Source organism: Ptychodera flava, chromosome 14 (genome assembly GCF_041260155.1).
Source record: "Ptychodera flava strain L36383 chromosome 14, AS_Pfla_20210202, whole genome shotgun sequence".
Lineage (NCBI taxonomy): Eukaryota > Metazoa > Hemichordata > Enteropneusta > Ptychoderidae > Ptychodera > Ptychodera flava.
Window position 1 is genome coordinate 164582 of NC_091941.1, and position 21555 is coordinate 186136.

Genomic DNA, 21555 nt, shown 5'->3' on the forward strand with positions numbered 1-21555 from the left:
AAATGTCAGATGAACCTTCATAACACAGTCACACTGACTGGCATTTTGACCGTAAAACCACTGCCATATAAATAGTGTGTCATAAATTAACTCACAAACTCTCATACTCATACCTGCTGACCCTGCCTTTAAAAACAATAGCTTGTATGTAATTCTGCATGTGACTGAAAAAAGTTGAAAAGTATAATCATTGCAGTGAACGGTTCATATTGGTGGTGTTTATTAATAATAGAGATCATAGGAATTACAGAAGATGAACATTACACTTACAGTTACTGGTATGATTCATGTACATGCAGTTGATAAAGTACTCAAGTTGCTTTTTGATTTTGTACCTTCTCAGGAGGGAGATTGCAAGCAATGTTGTTAACTTTTTAGTTAAATGAAATTCCCAATTAGGCGATGTCATGCAGTGTTTTCTGTGAAATCTGATCTTATGAAGGTTCCTATCACAGGAATTAAATAGTACTGACTGCTAGAGGTCATAATCTTTGTGATATTATATATATAGTTCCTCAGGATGTGGTCCATGACCTCATTGTTCCTTTTTTAGCAACCTTCACATTCTCTGTTTTCCAGAAAAATATTTTTCTCTAGTGTTTACATGTGTTCTCACACACACCATTTTTTATCTTGGTGTTTCAGATATCCCAGAATAAACAAGGAATCGTTACTACCAATAGCAAAGTCGGTCAATAATAATGACCTTGAGGCGTAAGTAAACCAGCAAACAATATCCCACTGTGTTAAACTGCTAAACCGTGATAACCACAAGCTCTGATTAAGCATATATGTTGTTGCTGTCCCATTTTACATGTTCTTTTATCAAATACACTTTTTCAACCTTGAAAGCAATTTACTGTGATCTCATAAATATTTTTATTTGACCTCTTTGTGCTTTTAAAATAACACCTCATATTTGACAGGTTTTTATTAGTCCTTTGGGCCTTTGGCCCAAAGTACTAATGTGATGACGCGGCCTCTGTTGTTGCATACAGTGGGCCGTATGCTGTGGACGCAGGTATCTCAGAAACGCTTCAGTAACTTTTCTGAAATTTGGTCTGGTGGTCACTTTGGCATGTATCTCAAACGGTCTTTTTTCTTTTTTTGATTGAATCATTTTAAAGTCACTTTTTTAGCTTTTTTGTGGAAACCACTATTTTCAATTTTTCCTCAAAACCACTGATTTGATTATTGTGATATTTGGCATGGGTGTTCGTATAGTTGAAATGCCGTCAGAAATGTTCAAAATTTGGTGATACATGCCTTGTATTATTTTTAAACAATATTTTTATCCATTTTTATTTATATTTACTTGATTTTGACTCGCTTTCGTTAAAGCTACCGTCTGCGCATGCGCACAACTCTAGGACAAAATCTGAGTTGAGAATCGATCGGACGCCATCTTGTTTCTCGGTGTGGGAACATTTTTACTTTGTGAACGTTTCACTGTGCATTTCAATATATTCTATAGTTATGACGTTGACAGTGATGCACTTTTGCGGCTGTCGTGTATTTTTTGGTACGAAAGGCGCCTTTGATCGACTGAAGAATGATGGTACCGGCAGGCATATCAGTTCTACTGAGGAAGTAATCCACTGGCCCGCATAGGTCAGGGACTCACTTAGGGGAGAACCACTTGATTTGTGGGGGGGGGGGGTATGGAGGATTTTGAGAAAAAAAATTGTCACCAGGTGAAATAAAAGAAAAAAATAAGCCTGTAATGGCTTGAGAAAAAAAATACTCATAACAGACAGAAATAAATAAAAAGGAATTGTCATAATGCAGGTGAAACGAGCAAAATTTTGGAAATTCATTCTCATGTGTTCTTTGCTAGCATGCTGCCATAGGCAGCGCAAATGTTTTTACCACAAGCAATTCTCATGTGTTTTTTTTCCCAGCACTTATGATATAAGCATTTACTACTTTACACCTCAGTGCACTCGATGTTTTCCTTCCCTTTTCTGACCCAAGAAATCATATTTCTGGATTTCTGTTGCAATATCTCAATGGTACAGGCAATATCTAGATGGGACTATTTGACTTCTGTACATTGTGAAAATTGAAAACACAAGACAGGAATCAATAAACTAGTGTAAAAACCAATATAGTATTCTCTCAACATAAATATGTTAGAAAGATTACAAGTTGTCAAAGAAAAATTGAGGAATAACAAATTTAATGAAATACAATGTGTGAGCCTTGTTTCTCTGACCACAAAAGATAACATCTCCCCTGAGAACTTACAAGGAATTGACTGTTATAAAGAAAAGCAGGTATAGTACTGATCACTGTTGATTTGCCAAAAAAGTGTTCTATAATTTAAAGTTGTATATATACTAGACTTTCCATTTTGTTTTCATTCGTTGGAATGTAAAATGAATATATAAAACCATCCTGTGATATGTGAAACACTGGCTTAAATTTGAAAAATTGCACTGCTACTCCATTTGATAAAAAAATTGATGCAGGTGTGACAGTTGAAATTAAAAAATGCTGTCTCTCTGACAAAAAAAGTTCCCATACCCACTTCCTGCATACCCCCCCCCCCCCCGAATGAAATGGGTCTCTCTTATTATGCGCATGCGCATATAACAAGTTAGCGTTAGTTGTTTTGCAAGGACCAGCTCCTGGCAAGGACTTTGAAAAATCAAACCGACGCTGTCTTGTTTCTCGGTCTTGTGCGAATTTTGACGTTTTGAAGCTTTTAGCATTTATTTGATGATGTTTTGTAAATATGAAGTTCACGGTGATTGTATTTTTGTTGCTGTTGTTACGTGCAGAGAAAACGAACAAAAGGGTGAACTCAGCAGTTTCCGTTTAAACAAAATTTATTACGAAAACAAAACTAATTGCTAAGTTAGGGACAGAGTACAAGCTTTAAAAGTGTACAGACTACTTATCTCAGCTGGGACGGCAAAGCTCCAGTCTCAGAGTTGTAACAGTCAGTTGGATGAATGAACAGTCCTTTGGCTTGCAGGCTTGAAGCTGCACAAAGACCACAGTATAAATCCAGCGTTGACAGTGAAGGTCTTGAAAAGTCTTGAGAATGACTACTGCTGGAGTTTAGTAACACACAAGAGACACGATCCCCAAAAGTCTGACTGGAAGCTGTGCACGTCCCTTTTATAAAGGCATGTAAGAACAATCTAGAACTTTTATTGACATGCTAATTACTGTTCTAAATTATCTCCCTTACACAACTAATCAACTTTCCAGAACATTCCAAACATGACTAATTGAATTCAAGGTTGTGAGGTCATCAAGGGCAGTGACCTTGGGAATGTTCTAGACTGATTGAACTCAGGTCATGATGAGTGTGGGGGAAATGACCTACATAACACACCCCCTCTTCAAAAAAAGAAAATTTTTCAAAGAAAAATCTTTCTTTTACAAATGTAATCTTGAAAAGGATTTAAGTACTCAAATTTGTTTTACTCTAAAGTAAAATTTCTTGAAAGTGAACAACAATAAAATTTCTTGAAAGTGAACAACAATAATTTCTAAATACGAGAGAGACAGTCTGCAATTAAATTGTCTCTGCCTTTGATATGTCTAATGTCAAGATTAAACTCCTGTAACATTAAACTCCATCTTAGCAATCTCTGATTTTTGCCTTTAAATTTCTGCAGAAAAACAAGAGGGTTGTGATCAATATAAACCACTATTGGCTGATTTGAAGAAGTAACATAAACTTCAAAATGCTGTAAAGCTAATATCAAAGATAAACACTCTTTTTCAATTGTAGAGTAGTTTCTCTGGGATTTGTTAAATTTGCGTGAAAAATAGCAAACAGGATGATCTACCCATGACTATCCTCTTGCAATAAAACAGCACCAGCAGCCGTATCACTAGCATCCACAGCTAATTTGAATGGCAAAGTGAAATCTGGTGCAGACAACACTGGAGCACTTTGCAGTATGGCTTTAAGTGTATCAAATGCCTGTTGGCATTGCTCTGACCAAACAAACTTTACTTTCTTTTTAAGTAAGTTAGTCAAAGGCTCAGTAATTGTGGAGAAATTTGGACAGAATTTTCTGTAGTAACCAGCCATACCGAGAAAGCGCATCAGTTGTCGTTTGCAGTTTGGTATGGGAAAACTTGAAATGGCACTGATTTTGGCATCAACAGGTTTTACCTCACCCTGTCCTACAGTATGTCCGAGGTAAGTCACCCTCGCCCAACCAAACTCAGATTTGGCAAGGTTGACAGTCAACATTGCTTTACTCAGTCTCTCAAAGAACTTCCGCATGAGCTTGATGTGTTCCTCCCAGGTGTCACTATACAGGACGACGTCGTCAACGTAGGCTGCACACCCATCTAGCCCGGATATGACGTCGTTGATCATCCGTTGGAACGTTGCCGGAGAGTTCTTCATTCCGAATGGCATCACCTGTACTGGAACAATCCGTCTGGTGTAACAAAGGCGGATATTTCACGAGCACGATCCGTCAGAGGGACTTGCCAAAATCCCTTCAGTAGGTCAAATTTTGTCACATACTTGGCTTTTCCCACTCGGTCGATGCAGTCATCAATCCTCGGGATTGGGAAAGTGTCTGTCTTTGTTAAAGTGTTGACCTTCCTAAAGTCCGTGCACATACGATAACTGTGGTCTGATTTGGGAACAAGTATGCACGGCGAACTCCAGTTACTTTTACTGGGTTCAATAAAGTCATTGTCCAGCAGGTATTTGACTTCTTCCTGGAGATATTTCGCTTTTGTTGGATTCAGTCTGTATGGATGTTGTTTTACAGGCTTACTGTCCCCAACATCAACGTCGTGATAGATGACGTTTGTCCTCGTTGGAACATCTTGAAATAGGTGTTTATATTCGTGGAGCAGTTCTTTCACCTGTTGTTGTTGTTCTGGCTGGAGGTGTGCCAACTTTGTAGACTCCAGCTTCTCCAGGATTTCTGAGTTTTGAAGCTTGACCGAGCCCAGCTTTGAGTTTAGAGTATTTTCACTCAAGTCAGTTTCAGTATCACTATCTTCATAATGGTTTGAACTGACTGCACTGACAGGCTGAGTTATAGTAGGATTATCCCTATCCAAATATGGCTTAAGCATATTTATGTGACATAGCTGTTTTTGTTTTCGCCTGTCAGGTGTTATTATGATGTAATTTAAATCGCTCAATTTTTTATCAATTAGGTATGGCCCAAAGTAACGAGCATGGAGTGGTTTGCCAGGAATTGGAAGTAGAACAAGAACTTTTTGACCTGGTTCAAACTTCCGTTTTGAGGTGCTTTTATCATATTTGGTTTTCATTGATGCTGAGATGACTCAAGATTTTCTCTGGCTAATTCACATGCTTTAGAGAGCTTTGTACGAAAATCTGAGACATATTGCAAAATATTCAGACAATCATCATCGTCTGATAGGAATTTCTCTTTAACGAGCTTAAGTGGGCCACGGACTGTTGTCCAAATACAAGCTCAAATGGGCTAAAACCAAGAGACTCTTGAATTGACTCTCTAACAGCAAAGAGCAGAAAATGAATTCCTTCATCCCACTGCTTCTCTGTGTCAAAACAGTAGGTCCTAACCATGTTTTTCAAAGTTTGATGAAATCGCTCAAGAGCACCCTGACTTTCTGGATGATAGGCGGATGACCTATACTGTTAATGCCTAGCTGATCCATTACTTGTTGAAAAATTCCAGACATAAAGTTGGAGCCTTGATCGGACTGGACACATTTAGGGAGGCCAAATAAAGTGAAAAATTTGACTAAAGCTCTCACTATAGTCTTTGTCTTTATATTTCTCAGTGGTATGGCTTCTGGGAACCGAGTTGATGTACACATAATTGTCAACATGTACTCATTTCCTGATCTTGTTTTTGGTAGGGGCCCAACACAGTCTATTAGTATCCTACTAAATGGTTCTTGAAATGCAGGAATTGGCTGTAAAGGGCCTTTTTGGAATGGTCTGATTCGGCTTTCCTACCATTTGACATGTGTGACAAGTTTTACAGAAATGTGTTACATCTTGCCTGAGATTAGGCCAATAAAAGTGACTGAGAATTTTGTGATAAGTTTTCCTTACTCCTAAGTGACCAGCCCAGGGGGTTTCATGGGCCAGGCGCAATATTTCAGCACGGTAGGCTTTGGAACCACAATTTGATGTTTTATAGCCCAATCGTCATCAACCAAAACATCTGGAGGTCTCCATTTACGCATGAGAATACCAGATTTGTATAATAGGAAACAGAGCTATCTGAAGTTTTACCTTCATCATCTACCCTGTCAAACAAAGACAAAATATCTGGGTCTTTGTGTTGTTCTGCAATGAGATTTGATCTAGAAAATGTCTGACTTTGGTCAGCAGAAGTTTTACTGGAAGTTTCAAATCCACGAGGGATAACGGAATGATCCGTGTCAAACACCTGACTGAGAAAGGTGTCATTTAAGTCAACATCTGTGACATTATTTTTGAGAGTATTTTGATTCTCGGAAGTTTTCTTTGACATGGCTCGAGTAATAGCACATGAAGGAAATAAATCGGGTATCTCTTGTTCAATTGGCTCTGGATCCTGATCTAAACTAGGATTATCAGTCACAAGTGGATTAGTAATGACCTGTCCCCAGCAAGGTCGTTTCCAAGAAGAAGGTGAATCCCTTCAAAAGGCAAAAAAGGCCTAATACCTAAAGCCACAGGTCCAGAAACAAAGTCCGAAGACAAATAGACATTATGGAGAGGAACAGGAATGTAGTCATTACAATCTACCCCTTAATAAGAACTTTAGAACCTGAAAATGACTTTTCAGAAAACGGCAGGGTATCTGCCAACAAAAGAGACTGGGAAGCCCCGGTATCTCTTAAAATTTTGACAGGGGTAGCGGAAGAGAAATCACTAGAAAGTGATATAAAACCATTATGAATAAATGGCTCGAAAATACCATAATGCTATCTTGAGAAGAATTGACCTTGACCTCATTAATTGGGGATAAGAGGGGTTTAACCTCAGAAAATGTGTTGCACACATTATTAGACTCTAATTGAGTTGATGAAGAAATAAAGCCGGTGGGCTTAGATCCACTTTGACCACTTTGACCTTCACGTTTTCTTTTCAATTTGAAACAATCTGACATTAAATGGCTGGCTTTCTTACAATAATTACAAAAAAGTGTATCAAACTGTTTGCCAGAAGGAGATTGAGACTTGGGATCTGATGATATGAGAGTGTTACTTGAATTCTGCGAACCGTTGTCATTTGATTTTCTACTCTCCTTTGAAAAAATTTTAAAAGAAAAGGAGGCGTTAAATTTCCCTTCATTGTTTCCATATGAAAAGGACTGGGATGGTTTGCTGACAAATGAAGTTTTGTGGGTCTACGAATAATCATCAGCCAAACCTGCAGCAACCATATCTGCCTTTTGTTCATTGATAAACGTCTTGATGTCACTCCGGATGCACCTTTTAAATTCCTCAATCAAAACAAGTGTCGTAATTTGTCATAATTCTGACTAACCTTTTCAGAAGAACACCAACGATCAAACAGTTGTTCTTTTGTTCGAGCAAATCAACATAAGTTTGATCTTTTACCTTCTCACAATCCCTAAATTTCTGACGGTAAGCTTCAGGCACCAATTCATAGCCCTTGAGAATTAATTCCTTCACAGAATCATAATCTGAAGCCTGCTCTACTGACAACTGATGTAAATTTCTCTGGCTTTACCCACCAAAGCACTCTGCAAAAGCATAGACCAGGACTCCTTAGGCCAACTCAGACTCTGAGCAATTTTCTCAAAATGAAGGAAATATTTATCAACATCCTTTTCTTGGAAAGGGGGAACTAACCTGAAATGCTTAGTGATGTCAAACTTGTCTGAAGGGAAGAATTTTCCTGACTGTCCAAGCTCCAAACGTTTCATTTCTAATCTTTCCTGCCTATCTTTCTCTCTCTGTCTTTCTTCCATTTCTAATTGCATTTGTATTTTTTCTTTTTCTAATGCCTGTCTCTCTTTTTCCATTTGTAATTCTAGTTTCTTGATCTCCAAATTTGTCTGCATTTCTAATTCTAATTTTCTGAGTTCAGAGGTAGACTCGGGCTCATAATCTTTCAAGGTGGATTCCTCAAATTGGCCTAAATTAACTAAATGTTTTGCAATGTGGTACTGTATTTCCCTCTTGCGCATAGATCTTTTGACTTCTACTTTAAGGAAATTGGCCAGTGCAATGAGGTCGTCTTTTCTGAGGGAATCAAATGTGTCCTGATCAAGGTCATCCATTTCCTCTGGTTTAAATTCCGCCATGATTAAATTTCGCTGAGTTCACAGAATACTGTAGTTTTTAAAAAAGGCAGGCAAAATGTTGTCAAACGGCTCAAATATTCGTATCCCGGACAAGCCCCCAATTTGTTACGTGCAGAGAAAACGAACAAAAGGGTGAACTCAGCAGTTTCCGTTTAAACAAAATTTATTACGAAAACAAAACTAATTGCTAAGTTAGGGACAGAGTACAAGCTTTAAAAGTGTACAGACTACTTATCTCAGCTGGGACGGCAAAGCTCCAGTCTCAGAGTTGTAACAGTCAGTTGGATGAATGAACAGTCCTTTGGCTTGCAGGCTTGAAGCTGCACAAAGACCACAGTATAAATCCAGCGTTGACAGTGAAGGTCTTGAAAAGTCTTGAGAATGACTACTGCTGGAGTTTAGTAACACACAAGAGACACGATCCCAAAAGTCTGACTGGAAGCTGTGCACGTCCCTTTTATAAAGGCATGTAAGAACAATCTAGAACTTTTATTGACATGCTAATTACTGTTCTAAAATTATCTCCCTTACACAACTAATCAACTTTCCAGAACATTCCAAACATGACTAATTGAATTCAAGGTTGTGAGGTCATCAAGGGCAGTGACCTTGGGAATGTTCTAGACTGATTGAACTCAGGTCATGATGAGTGTGGGGGAAATGACCTACATAACACTGTCATGTATTTTTTTGGCACGAAACGCTCCTTCGTTACCGGCGAATCCATTGCTTTAGCGAGGCAATCCCACCGGCGGCCCGTTAGTAATAGCTGGGTGAGAGCGAGAGAATTCGCTCTGTCCTTCTACCTCCATGTCATAACAAACTAGCGTCGTTTTATGTTGATGTACTGTCCTTTCGACACAGCGATAACTTTAAGTTTTCTGTTGCTTACTTTGGGTAATTTCGACAGTTGTGCATTGATTTTGACATCATTGTTGAAGACAGTGTGTGCTTTAGACTGTCAACAGTCCTCGTGCCTTCTTTTGACCGAATCCGGAGTCACTTGCGGTAGTAATCCAACGTAGGCGATCGAGCGCCGAAGCATCATTGTTGAAGACAGTGTGTGCTTTAGACTGTCGACAGTCCTCGTGCCTTCTTTTGACCGGATCCGGAGTCACTTGCGGTAGTAATCCAACGTAGGCGATCGAGCGCCGAAGGCGCAAGGTCGAGTGCCGAAGGCACGAGCTTGTATAAATACCGAAAGCTACGCGAGACCAAGCAGTACAAGCGACTGGCGAGAGTCTATGTGTGCTTATGTTGACGATTTACGCGCACTTCAGAATCACGGCATAATCCGACATGGTAATTTGGCATGATCATCAGATCATACATGATCCGAGATTGCACTTTAGCAAGGTCACGATAACTAATGTTGTTTGTTTCACTGTGGTTTAATACCTATAGGGCCTATTTCCACTAAAAGACTATTAGAATTTCCTCCTGGCTACTTCGTGCACTGGCATGCATGTAGTTGTCAACATCACTATGCTTGAATGTAGTAGACTCTTACTATGAATATATCGACTGTCACTGCATATTGCATATATGTGCAAGTCACTCCATATCATATCAAAAAATGTAGTATTGCGACGTTTGAGCTGCCACAAGCCAGAATTTACAGTTTATGAGAAAGTTATCTTACATGTAAAACTCAGTTCTACTGTGAACAAAATGCAAGCTATGTTGCTTAACTATGGTGAATAACATAATATTTTGTACCTATCACCGTGTCAGAAAATCAGAAGGAAACAACCACTCAGACAAACTCTGGTCAGGATGATACTGTCCAATTTTAATATGTCTCTCGGCACACACTAGATACTCATGACTGTATAACAACATTTCCATATAATTGTATATTCAGTTTTTATATTTAGTTTGCGCTTTTCACCATATTCTATGTCCTTCCCTGCACTACGTAATTCAAAATTAAATATTGTTTTGGCCTTTACATACTTGAGGGGTAGGCTTATTTAGTCTCATACATTAAAGATGCACTGTTGACCTTCAGAGTCCAAACTTTTATCATTGTATTGTAGATAGGTGTACACTCCAAATACTAAGTACAAGTGTGGTGAGTGTAACAAGCAAATGTTTTTTAGTCAATGGCCCAAATTTATTTTCTATTTGATGGACAATAAATACATGTGTAATCAATGCCAACAATCCAGTTTAAGTAATTTGGTTTAGATTAGCCATTGTCCATTATATTACAATAGTTTGTGGCTAAATTTTCTCCCCTTCTGTATCATATAAGTTCACCGTTTCCTGTTTTAGATATTGTTGATCCTATTGAGTTCCATCTCTTATTCTTGATTCACTTTCACATTAACTTTCATTTATGTCCAAACAATTTGACTTTTTGCCAGATTTCACATTTATGGCAAATAATAAACAGTAAGGAGGCACAAAGGACGTCGGTGCCCCCGGGCCCCATGTTAATATTTTGCTCCATTGATAAACGATTCTCATCATTGTAAAAATAGTCAAAATTTTACATGTTTATTTATATTGTGAGATTTCAAAACCATCATTGACGTGGCATAAACCGCATTGAGATTTTCATAACGAATGACAAATGATAGTAATTCCACATGCTGCAAAAGTGTATACCGGTGTATCGTAGAAATTTTAAGTTGCCAATCAACCAAGGATTGATCAGACTGAAGAATATGCTTTCTGTGCATTTTTCTTTTTTTCACTATTGAAAATTTAACATAGCTCTTTTGATTTTTTAAAACAACAAATGAAAAGGTCAAATGGATTAGAGCATTTGTCTATCTGTAAGTCTCTTTGAGTCAAATTTTGCCTTTCCATCCAAAACAAGAACATTTTAAAACACCTTTAGCTGTTATTACTGGCACATTACATCTTATGATTTATTATTTATCAAACTCTTACAAATCTTAGACCGTCCTTTCTCTTTAAACTACATCAATACTGCAAGTGAATGTTATTTGTGTTATCAATAATGACAATACCACGGTAACATTGATAATTTTCATTTGTCCCTCTGCCCTGCGGTTGGTATCCATCTCATAAAACCTTTGATGAATAAAACCATATCATTTTTCTCTCTTTTGGTACAGATGGTATCCACCTGGCCATGGTGACATTTATGAATCATTCTACAACTCAGGATTATTGGACCACTTCATACGACAGGGCAAAGAATTTATGTTCATCTCAAACATAGATAATTTAGGAGCCACTGTTGATATAAGTATCCTTTGATTTCGGGAAATTTATGTAGTTGATGCAAATCTTATGAATAATGATCAGAAATTAATGATTGTTCTGCAGTTATATAAGTAGATGATCACATGTGATAACTTTGAAAGATAGTAATAATAAATTATACTATATCATGCTACCATGCGCCATTCTGATTGGACAAGAGCTCATTCCACCGATGCTAAAATACTGTTTTAGTGTTTTAGCAGTGGTAAAACGGGCCCCAAAACCAGCAGAGAGGGTTATGCGGAAACCAATAAAGGAGAGGGCATTAATCTTTCAGGGAAATTTTGGGTGTAGTCAATAAATAAAATAATAAAATAAATAGAATGGTTAATTTAATAATTAGTATTTTGCAAACACAGGTGTAGACTTTTTCATCCTCATTTAAGAAATGTCTCACTGTACTTTTGGCACTTTGCCATATTTGGCACTGTCGGTTTTTGTCAGGGGGGTTATTGCTTAAATGTACCACGCGAGAAAGAATGAAGAATATTTGTAATTAAGTTCAGGAGATGTGCATTTTAGAATACTATATCTCACTGCATGTGAATGAAGTGATAACTGTGATGTATTGTGAACTGAATTTTTATCACTTTTCAACACTAAAACATGAGTCTTATAAAAGACTAGATGACATTCTCTTGCAAATTGCTATTATATTTTTATGATAAATTTATGCATGCTCACACAAGTTTTGTGTAAAATTTTAAAATCAGTGACCTGGAAGAAATTTATAAAACTTTCGCTGGCATGTCATAACCTAATATTTCCAGGATAATAGATACTAAAACGATAAATGTATCATGATATCTAGTGACAGATGGTGTCAAATATTCTATGCTGCATATATGCTGTCATGGTTATATTTGTTGGCGTGTCACATATAAACACAAGACATAGAAACTTTCAAATATCTGAGTTTTTGTCAGCTGTAAAGTGTTTTTGTCAGTGTCACAGTCACAGATTGCTAGCTACACAATGGAAGCGCAGTATAAACAGGAACTTTTCATATATGTCCATCTACATGACAACATTAAAATCATAACTTATAAATACATATAATCTTTTGCTAATGTTAACAGCATGAATTCAAAATTCCTTATCAACTGCTCTTTAGATATTTTGAATTTCCTAGTAAATCCCAAACAGGGAACAACCGGCAGTGAGTTTGTCATGGAAGTCACAGACAAGACCAGAGCTGATGTTAAGGTTAGGTGCTTCAATGTTTTTTGTGAATTTCTTTTCAAATGTATTATTATCTTCATGTAAAAATGAGTATTTACAACGTGGAATCCTATTTAAATCCCAGATATTCAAGTATGGTAGATATACAAATGAGTCCAGCTGTTGCTGTGTTTTGATTCAGTGAATTAATGACAGGACACAGACAGTGCAGATTCTTTTTATTGATATTCCTATTCATGATAGAGTGTTTTCATTGTGTAGATCTTTTGTCTAGATTTCTCACAGTATAATCCACTTTATGCAAAATATTGCCATATCACTAGTCTTTTAATTTCCCTGTCTTCTATTTGAAAGAGTACAAGTAGACCATTTGCCTGTTTCTCATGTGATCCAACGAAAAACATGCCATATGTTAAAAATAATCAATTTAAAAGGGTTATTTGTGTCAACATAGCTCACCGTATGTTCAGTGCACAATGGTTTTCAATATATGCAATGTGGTCAGTCTAACTCTGTGATGTCATCATTTATCTCCCCTACAGGGTGGTACACTCATTCAATATGAAAACAAACTAAGGCTTTTAGAAATTGCTCAAGTTCCCAAAGAGCATGTGAGTTATCATTTGTATTTCATTCGGTCTAGTGCATATTTTTTATCACACTAAAACTTCTCTTGTGCTACCAGCTTGCAAAATCCAAGTATAAATAATACAAATTTGTCAAATTTGTGAATAGAAAAACTTGAACTGATCTGTTTCAAGCATGGTACAAGAGCAATTAACTATTATGTACTTGTTTCCATGATCAATTGAAATCATGATATGATGTTATCCAGTCGGGTCGACATTCTGGTAGACTTCAAACAATACAAAGTAAATGCTTGTCTTGGTAAAAGAAGTTTAGTTGTTTTACAGTTCAATTTATCATATAATTTGCTTGATAAATTGTAAGTTTCCGGAAATCATGAAGAGTGGACAGGTCATCCAATCCAAATTGATGTAAATTATCCATCATTTTGATGAAAAATAGAGGGAGGATTTTGCTTGGTTAATGCAGTGTTCAATTATTTGAGATTCTCATTTCCGGGAAAAAGCATCAAGAAAACATCGTACCAAGACCAGTGACATATTAACATTATCAAATCTAATGCATTATTATGAATCAGTCAGTCAGAGTAATGACAAGTTATTCTAATTTTTATGATAATGATTGTTTTTGTAAATTTCAGGTGGATGAATTCAAATCCGTGACCAAGTTCAAGTAAGTGCGAAGCTTTGCTGCTCATTAGATTTCAAATTAATCTTGTCTGCTTTCACGTTGTCTTTTACGATCAGTTCCTACTGATGTGAATCCTTTGTCCACACAAAGTATAAACCATCAAACACCAAAGATCTGTCATGCATGTGTGTTCAGATACAAATTTATAAATATTGCAACATATGATATAGAAAATTACCATATCTTATAATGAGGTAATAAATTGCTTTTAACGACAGAAAAATATTACAACAAAATTGTATGAAAAAGACATAAACCAATTATTTTATTTACATGAGATGCCGGAAAAACATTTAAACAAATTTTTGGACATGTTTACAGAGTATTCAATACAAATAATCTATGGATCAAATTGTCAGCTGTCAAAAGGAACGTGGAGGAAAAACTATTGGACATGGAAATCATCGTCAATAACAAGGTGAGACAGATGTAGACTTGGTGATTGTTTGTGTTTTGTGCAACAGCTGTATAAGTGTGAGGGTTTGTATGAGTGTCTGTGTGTGGGTGTGTGTACATATGGGTATCTAGGTGTGTCTGTACCGGATGTCTGGGTGTGTCTGTATATGGGTGTGTATATGAGAGTGGGTATCTGGGTGTATGTATATATGTGTATTGTAGTTTGTATAGGGGTGTGTCAAGTGATCACTGTAATCCAGGGTAGATCAAGTCAGTCTAGTGCACCATGCTTACATTTGTAATAGAAAGAGAAGTTTGTGAAAATCAAACCTTTTTGGTGTGATTTTTGGGATGTCAAATGGTCAAGGATGTCAAAATAAATGTATGCACTTGGAGGGACTGTGACATGTATTGTTTTTGACAAGTTTAATATGCGTAACTGGTTTGACAAAGTTGACCAGGTAGTGAAAGATATAATTGCTTGATTATGAGACTCATCATTGAGGCATCAAGAGCAACAGACTGCAGAAATTTATGATGTGTGAAATATTGATATCTTTAATAGAAGAATGAAATGGAGGATTAATGCAAATTCAGGTATTTATGTTGAACAGCTGTTAATGCTCAGCAACAAGTGCGCAGTATGTGTGTCAATACTTGCTGTGGTATCAAAGGGTGTTGTTTAACACTTATGCTCGAAACAACTGAATATATAAATATGTAGTCAGTATTTCCCAATGCCAGTGCCATTCCTAGTTCTGCTGCCAAGATGACTATCACTACTACTTGCAGACTGATAGATTCAGTCAATGTACGAGTGTTGTGCCATCTCCAACCCAAACCATGGTTTGAGTTTCAGTTGGTGGAGGTAACCATACAAGACTGTGAATGTCAGTCTGTACTTAGAGATGCCTCAGAGTACCACTACAAGTAATTGTTTCTTGCATTTCAAGAGGTTTCCTTGGCTACAGAGAAGGTTTACAGTGCCTATCTCAGAGGTGTAACTGTAGAACTGTCAATCACTACTCATATCTGGATTTTAATCCTGCCAACGTGTTCTCTAGTTTATGCCTCTCCATGGCAAAGCCACAACAAAGCATGCAAAGGTGATACCGGTAATAACGGTACTGTCAGTATTGTAATTTGGTCTTGAATTACTGGGGGAGAGTGAGGACTTGTTGAAGTATGTCTTTGAATGTGAACCTGGTTTTTTCTGGAGAGTGCAAATTTATCCTTACTCAAATAACTCCCTAGAGTACCAGTTATTAGAACACACATATTGATCGGCCATCAGGGTAACAACATACACTTATTGACTAGTCATAAGGGTAACAGCATATGTATGTGTCTCTGAGAGATGTCCCCAAACAGTCTGTTTTAAGGCAATACCAAAGGATTCAAAGCGTGCGTTGGTTGCTATCGCTGGCAACGTTCCAAACGCGCACTTTTGCACGTGCAAAATCTTACCATTCCGTTGTTTTCTATGGGTTTTCGACTCCTGGTATTTTGAAAATGCTCAAAATCTTTCAACTCTCTCAATTTTTAACCGATTTAGCTGACTTTTGGTAGGGTTATTAAAGTTTTACGTGAGAATATAGATAAGCTTGCGTTTCTAAAAATTACGGACCGTTTATGAGATATCGCCGTAAAACCCTTCAAAATTTCACAAAATGACACAGTAGATATTTTCCTGTTCAAAAATTGTTTGTTCTTGAACAGATAACCTAATCCATGCTAGGGGTTCTAAACAGATATCTCATGTGTTACATTCTGAAATTTTGGAAAATTTGGTGCAAATTTGTAGGAGCTGAAATGTTTTAAATTTAGTAGAGCTGTGAAAATTTGTATATGTGTGACGTCACGGACGTCATGGAATTGTATGGTTCTGTAAATCTTTGTTATACAAAGAAAACCATGAAAACTTTGCATTTTGATTGATTTTGGAAATTGCCCTTAGCAACCGTTGCGTAGCAATTTGCATCCTTCGGTATCGCCTTAAGGCCACAGGCCAAGAGAACATTGTTCTGGGTGACTCTCTAGTCCTCTTGAGAACAAACATATGCTTGTACCTGAAGATGGCCAGTCAATAAGCGTTTTCTACCATGTTTTGGAACTTTTGTTTTGAAATTCCTCTATTATCACTTGTCTTGGCTTCAGACAACACTGTATCATCATCTTTTATGTGTTCTTGAGCACATATAGATTACTCTTTTGACCTCAACCGGTGAATAGTTGTTCAAACTGAACCGGTAGTTCATATTTTCAAAACCTGTTAACCAGTAACTTACTCTTTGCATGCATAAGCACTGAAATGATGCACACCACATGACTGTGGTAAATTGAAGAAACATAGCAGAGATTTTGGCTGAGGTGTATGATAAGTCAACATACTAATCAAACTAAAGATTAGATTGCAAGCTACATATATTCCTGGAAATATAATGTATAAAATTTAGTTTTTTATGTATTTTATATCAACATGATATTTACTAAAAGTCAAGACACGTTCCTCTTTTTCCCGTGGGATGAAATTTTGTTACAAAACATATGGAAAAGTCATGAAGGATTGGTCATTTGACAGGGAAATCTATGACGCATTCAAATAAAGACCATTCAGAAACACAGCATTGAGTTCTGAAAGCAATCTCAGACTGTCAGATTATGCTTTCAGAGTTTGGCAAAATTGAGCAGTGAATGAGATCAAATAGTAAATAACAGGTAGAATTCAGACTGCAAAAACCCAGATGTCAGAATTCAATACATGAGCAGAAAATAATTTATGTATTATTCTAAAAGCAGTGAAAAAGACTGCCAGTAAATATTACTGGCACTTTTGTCTGAACGAGAAAGGTAAAAAAACTGAAAAATAATCAAATTGAAAAATCTAATTATAGTCTGCTATGCTCAATTTCAATTTATTCACATCACATACTTCAAAGCAGGGTCAAATCAGCAATGCCAGAGATCTCATTAAACCATAAGGGAATGACAAGTTTTATCAGGTAGAATATTTGATTACTGACAAGACTATATCACATTTATACAGTGTTAAGCGTTATGTTGCCATGATGCTGTCAGTGTGGGTGTACATATCTGTACATAATAAAAGATGTCCTAATATTGGCTGAAACTGGTATTTTTCATAAAATCTCAAAAATTAAAGTTGTGATGCTGCAAACTCGTTTCATGAAAGGATAGGTACCGGTATATAGCTTTAGTCGACACAACCGTTCAATTTTTATTTCAAAATTGGTATCTAAAAGTGACGGGGCCTTTTGATTTCTAACACTGGTCATCAAATTGATAGAATATGTAGGACCTGAATACTTTAGAATGAGATGGTGTTTACAATGTTTCTACCATTACTATTATCATTTAGAGTATTGCTTGCTAAAACCTGGCATCAGTATTGTGGTCTTACACCTTTTACTGGTTAATAGGAAAGGCACTGTACAAGCAAACACTACTTACATGCACACTTAACCCTTAAATGCCAAATTCAATTTTTTTTCATCATAAAATATAACCCTGTCAATTTTTTCAGATTTTCCTTAAAATTTGATCAAAAATTGTAGCCAGCCAAAAGTTATGTCAATTTGGTCCAAAATTATACAAAATATTACAGAATAAATGATAAAAGTTGGTAAAATGTTGCATGTAAAATATTGTTTGGTAAAAATAACAGCACTCAAAGGGTTATTGATAAAAATACCAGATGGATTGGTACAAGGTTAGTGACAGTGTGAATTGGAAAGATGACAGATTCTTCATTCACCAAAATTATCAGACTTACGTTGTTATATTTGACTCGCAGGTATTTTTATTTCTCAGCCAACATCAGATATAACAGACTGAAATGCATGAAACAAATGAAATCTTATCATTGCATCACCACAGTCAGTTTGTCACTGTTGTAATATTTTTTGTCAACAGACCCTTGACAATGGACTCCGTGTAATTCAGCTTGAAACAGCCGTTGGTGCAGCCATAAAGAACTTTGAAGGAGCCCATGGTAAGTTATATAGGAGCCTTGCCCACGAACTATTTTTGATTTGCTTAGTCCAAATATCTGCAAAATACATGTATAGTTTTATGATACTTTTGTTGTGTCTCCTTGCTGATCTGTCTTCCAACTACAGCTATCTATGCACTCATGTACAATACTACCTTGTATGGAACATCCCATTCTTCAGTGACAGCTGTGGTTTGTTGTTGGTCGCGAAAACACTGCACACTTCAGGAGTGTCAGGAGTGTGTGGTTTTCTATTTTCTGATACTGGAAGCTCTTTCAACTTGTGACCTCCTAAAATCTCTTACATGATTTTAAATGGTTAACAACACATGCCTAATCATTTATTAGTCCCCTCAGATAAAGTCCAGGGGACTTAAAGATTGGGCTCAGTCCGTCGTCAGTCTGTCCATCCATCCATCTGTCCATCCACACAGATATTCCAGACATTTCTGAGCCGATTCCTTTCAAACTTAACACAAGAATAATACACTATGGCATACATATGCACATGTATTGTTTTGGGTATGGATTGCATAATTAGTGCTAATTTGCATAATTAGTGATTTTTGGAAACAAAGTTCTATTTCGAGAGAGACTGCACAAAATTTGATGAAACTTTGTACAGATGTTGGTAACACCTAATAGCACACAAAGACAAATGGCAGTATTGTGTCAGTTAATTGCTAACGTGCATCTTTAATGAATTTTCATAATGTGGTGATATGACAGAAAATACTGATGTAAATTTAATGAAATTCGGTAAAGATGTTGAGCTCACATTGCTTCAACAGTGTACAAAGACATTTATCAGTATCATGTCAATTAATTTCAAATTGAAATTTAAAGATTTAAATGGGGTATATACAACATTTCAAACACTCTTTCCCTATTTCACTGTTGTTCTCTCATAGATAGTAAAGTTTCATCCATCTTCATGCAATGCAATGGCTACTTTCTCTTCATTACAGGTATCAATGTACCAAGGAGTCGCTTTTTACCTGTCAAAAAGTCCTCTGACCTTTTACTGGTTATGTCAAACTTGTACACCATGAAGGCTGGCTCACTAACGATGAATCCCAAACGCCAGTTCCGTACCACCCCTCTTGTGAAACTGGGAACTCACTTTGATAAGGTATGATTCAGTCAATTCACTGCAATATCTGACATAACGTAGCACTTGTCTGTTGTCTCAAAAAAAGATGGACGATGATAAATTCAGTAAATGTAGAAATATAGCTACAGATAAACAAAAGCATTTGTTTTATCACAGTTCCTCCATTACTAGTCTTGTAACACAAATTGTGTAAGGAATGAATTACCCCAATGTGCATGGACTGGTCTTGATATGATAATGGATTTATCTAGGAATTTGTCACCCTCTTTCTCATCATTGAGCAGTGAACTTGATCTACAATTTTAAAATGTAACGGCGTATTCTTCGATGTGCTGAATAAAATATGTCAGCTTTAAAACAGAAAGCTTTGAATACTCTCATTTCCCATCAGATTTCATATCCTTTGAAAAGTGATTACACTGCAGTAATTTTGTCATCCCTTGTACTTGTTACATGTAAGTGCAGTGTACACAAAACTAGAAAAAATTCAAAGTTTAACCCCTTGAGTGCCAAAGTCAATTTTTTTCACCTTTTTAGAATATACCCCAGTCAAATTTTTTCAAATTTTTACCAAAATTTTGATAAACAACTGTAGCCTATGAACTGTAATGTCCATTGGCTCCAAAATTGTCACAAAAATTACAGAAAAATTCCTAAAAATTGGTAAAATGTTACAGTAAAATTTTCTTGAGAAAAATCAAAGTACTCAAAGGGTGAAAGTCTGTTCAAATGCTCTTAATAATGTTGTGATATTTTATACCAGCAGCGTGGGAAACATGAAAATACGAGACTTTACCCTGGTAAAAATGACATACCGTATAAATAACTTGCACTCATTCATTATGGCATTAAATTGTTCTTTACTCATGTCGAGCTCTGTCACTGAGAAACCATCTGCATTACCAGACTGGTGATGGGAGCGACTGTGGTATCAAACATTCTACCATTTGTCCTGAAATCCCCAACATCTCAATGGATATGTAAATTTTGATTGTATTTCAGGTTCAAGTCTTTCTGAAGAGATTTGACGGCACTCCCAACATGCTGGAATTAGATCATCTGACAGTGTCTGGTGATGTCACATTTGGTAGAGGAGTCATTCTCAAAGTAAGTTTGTCAATTTTCAACCAATTCATGTGAGTCAAAAAAACCAGTTTACACTAGTCTAACAAAGTTGCAGCCTGTCCATACTAGCAAATGTTTAAACCTTCTTTAGTAAATACCTTACACAGACTGGAAAATCTATTTCTCAAGATAGTCCCTTACATATGGCAAGAAATGAAGGGAGAAGTACCCTCAAGCGACAGACCTTCCAATTTAAAAAGTACAGTGAAATCAGTGCTACCACATTTCTCACATAGTGTGGTGTTCACTTTTGATTTAAGACTTCATAGGGTACTGAACATAATGTTGATGATTTGTTTGTTTGCTTTCTAGGGCACTGTAATCATCATCGCTAACCATGGTGACAGGATCGATATACCTCCTGGAGCTGTTCTTGAAAACAAGATTGTGTCTGGCAACTTGAGAATTCTGGATCATTAGCATGTTTATATGATATGGCTGTCATACAACATGATACAGGCCTTTTGCGTGAATGCTGAATGTCTCTAGCAAGTTATACTGTTTTATTATGGCGTTTGATTTTGCCCTATCTTGCTTTTCCTTGCAGCTTTCTGCAATCTAGGCAAAACATGGCCACCCTTCAAAGTGCAAATTGTTTACACAGTATTAGATCACACATCTTAAAAAAGTGGACATGCCGTCCCAAAGTTCAAAGACAGATCAACATAGTTACTTGTGAATGCTGCCAAATTTAATATCATTGTGTGCAAATCTCAAGAAATCAGCCAGTATTTTCTCACCCCTCTGTAACTTTCCATGGTCACGTTGCCTATGAATATACACAGCTGCATTGTGTAGGGGTACAACTGTATAAATAAATTGTACATTTTAACTTCCATTCTCTGTATGTAGACTAACATATTTTATCATTGCCAGTGAAGTTCTGATGGAAAATTTGAACACTGTAGACTGATACCTTTTTCTGCTAGAAATCCCCCTAAGCCATTCTGAAAATA

The 21555-nt window shown here is 36.7% G+C and overlaps 1 protein-coding gene across 1 annotated transcript in view; it reads left to right on the top strand.

Annotated features, from left to right (window-relative positions):
• Nucleotides 1-21207, top strand: part of LOC139148870 (UTP--glucose-1-phosphate uridylyltransferase-like) — a 40256-nt gene extending 19049 nt beyond the window's left edge. The window contains 10 exon segments of the mRNA XM_070720298.1: nucleotides 646-714; nucleotides 11342-11475; nucleotides 12607-12698; nucleotides 13217-13285; nucleotides 13903-13934; nucleotides 14274-14370; nucleotides 18282-18360; nucleotides 19329-19492; nucleotides 20477-20581; nucleotides 20912-21207. Of these exon segments, the coding sequence (XP_070576399.1) occupies nucleotides 646-714; nucleotides 11342-11475; nucleotides 12607-12698; nucleotides 13217-13285; nucleotides 13903-13934; nucleotides 14274-14370; nucleotides 18282-18360; nucleotides 19329-19492; nucleotides 20477-20581; nucleotides 20912-21019 (949 nt within the window). The 3' untranslated portion in view covers nucleotides 21020-21207.
• Nucleotides 21208-21555: the final 348 nt, after the last annotated feature.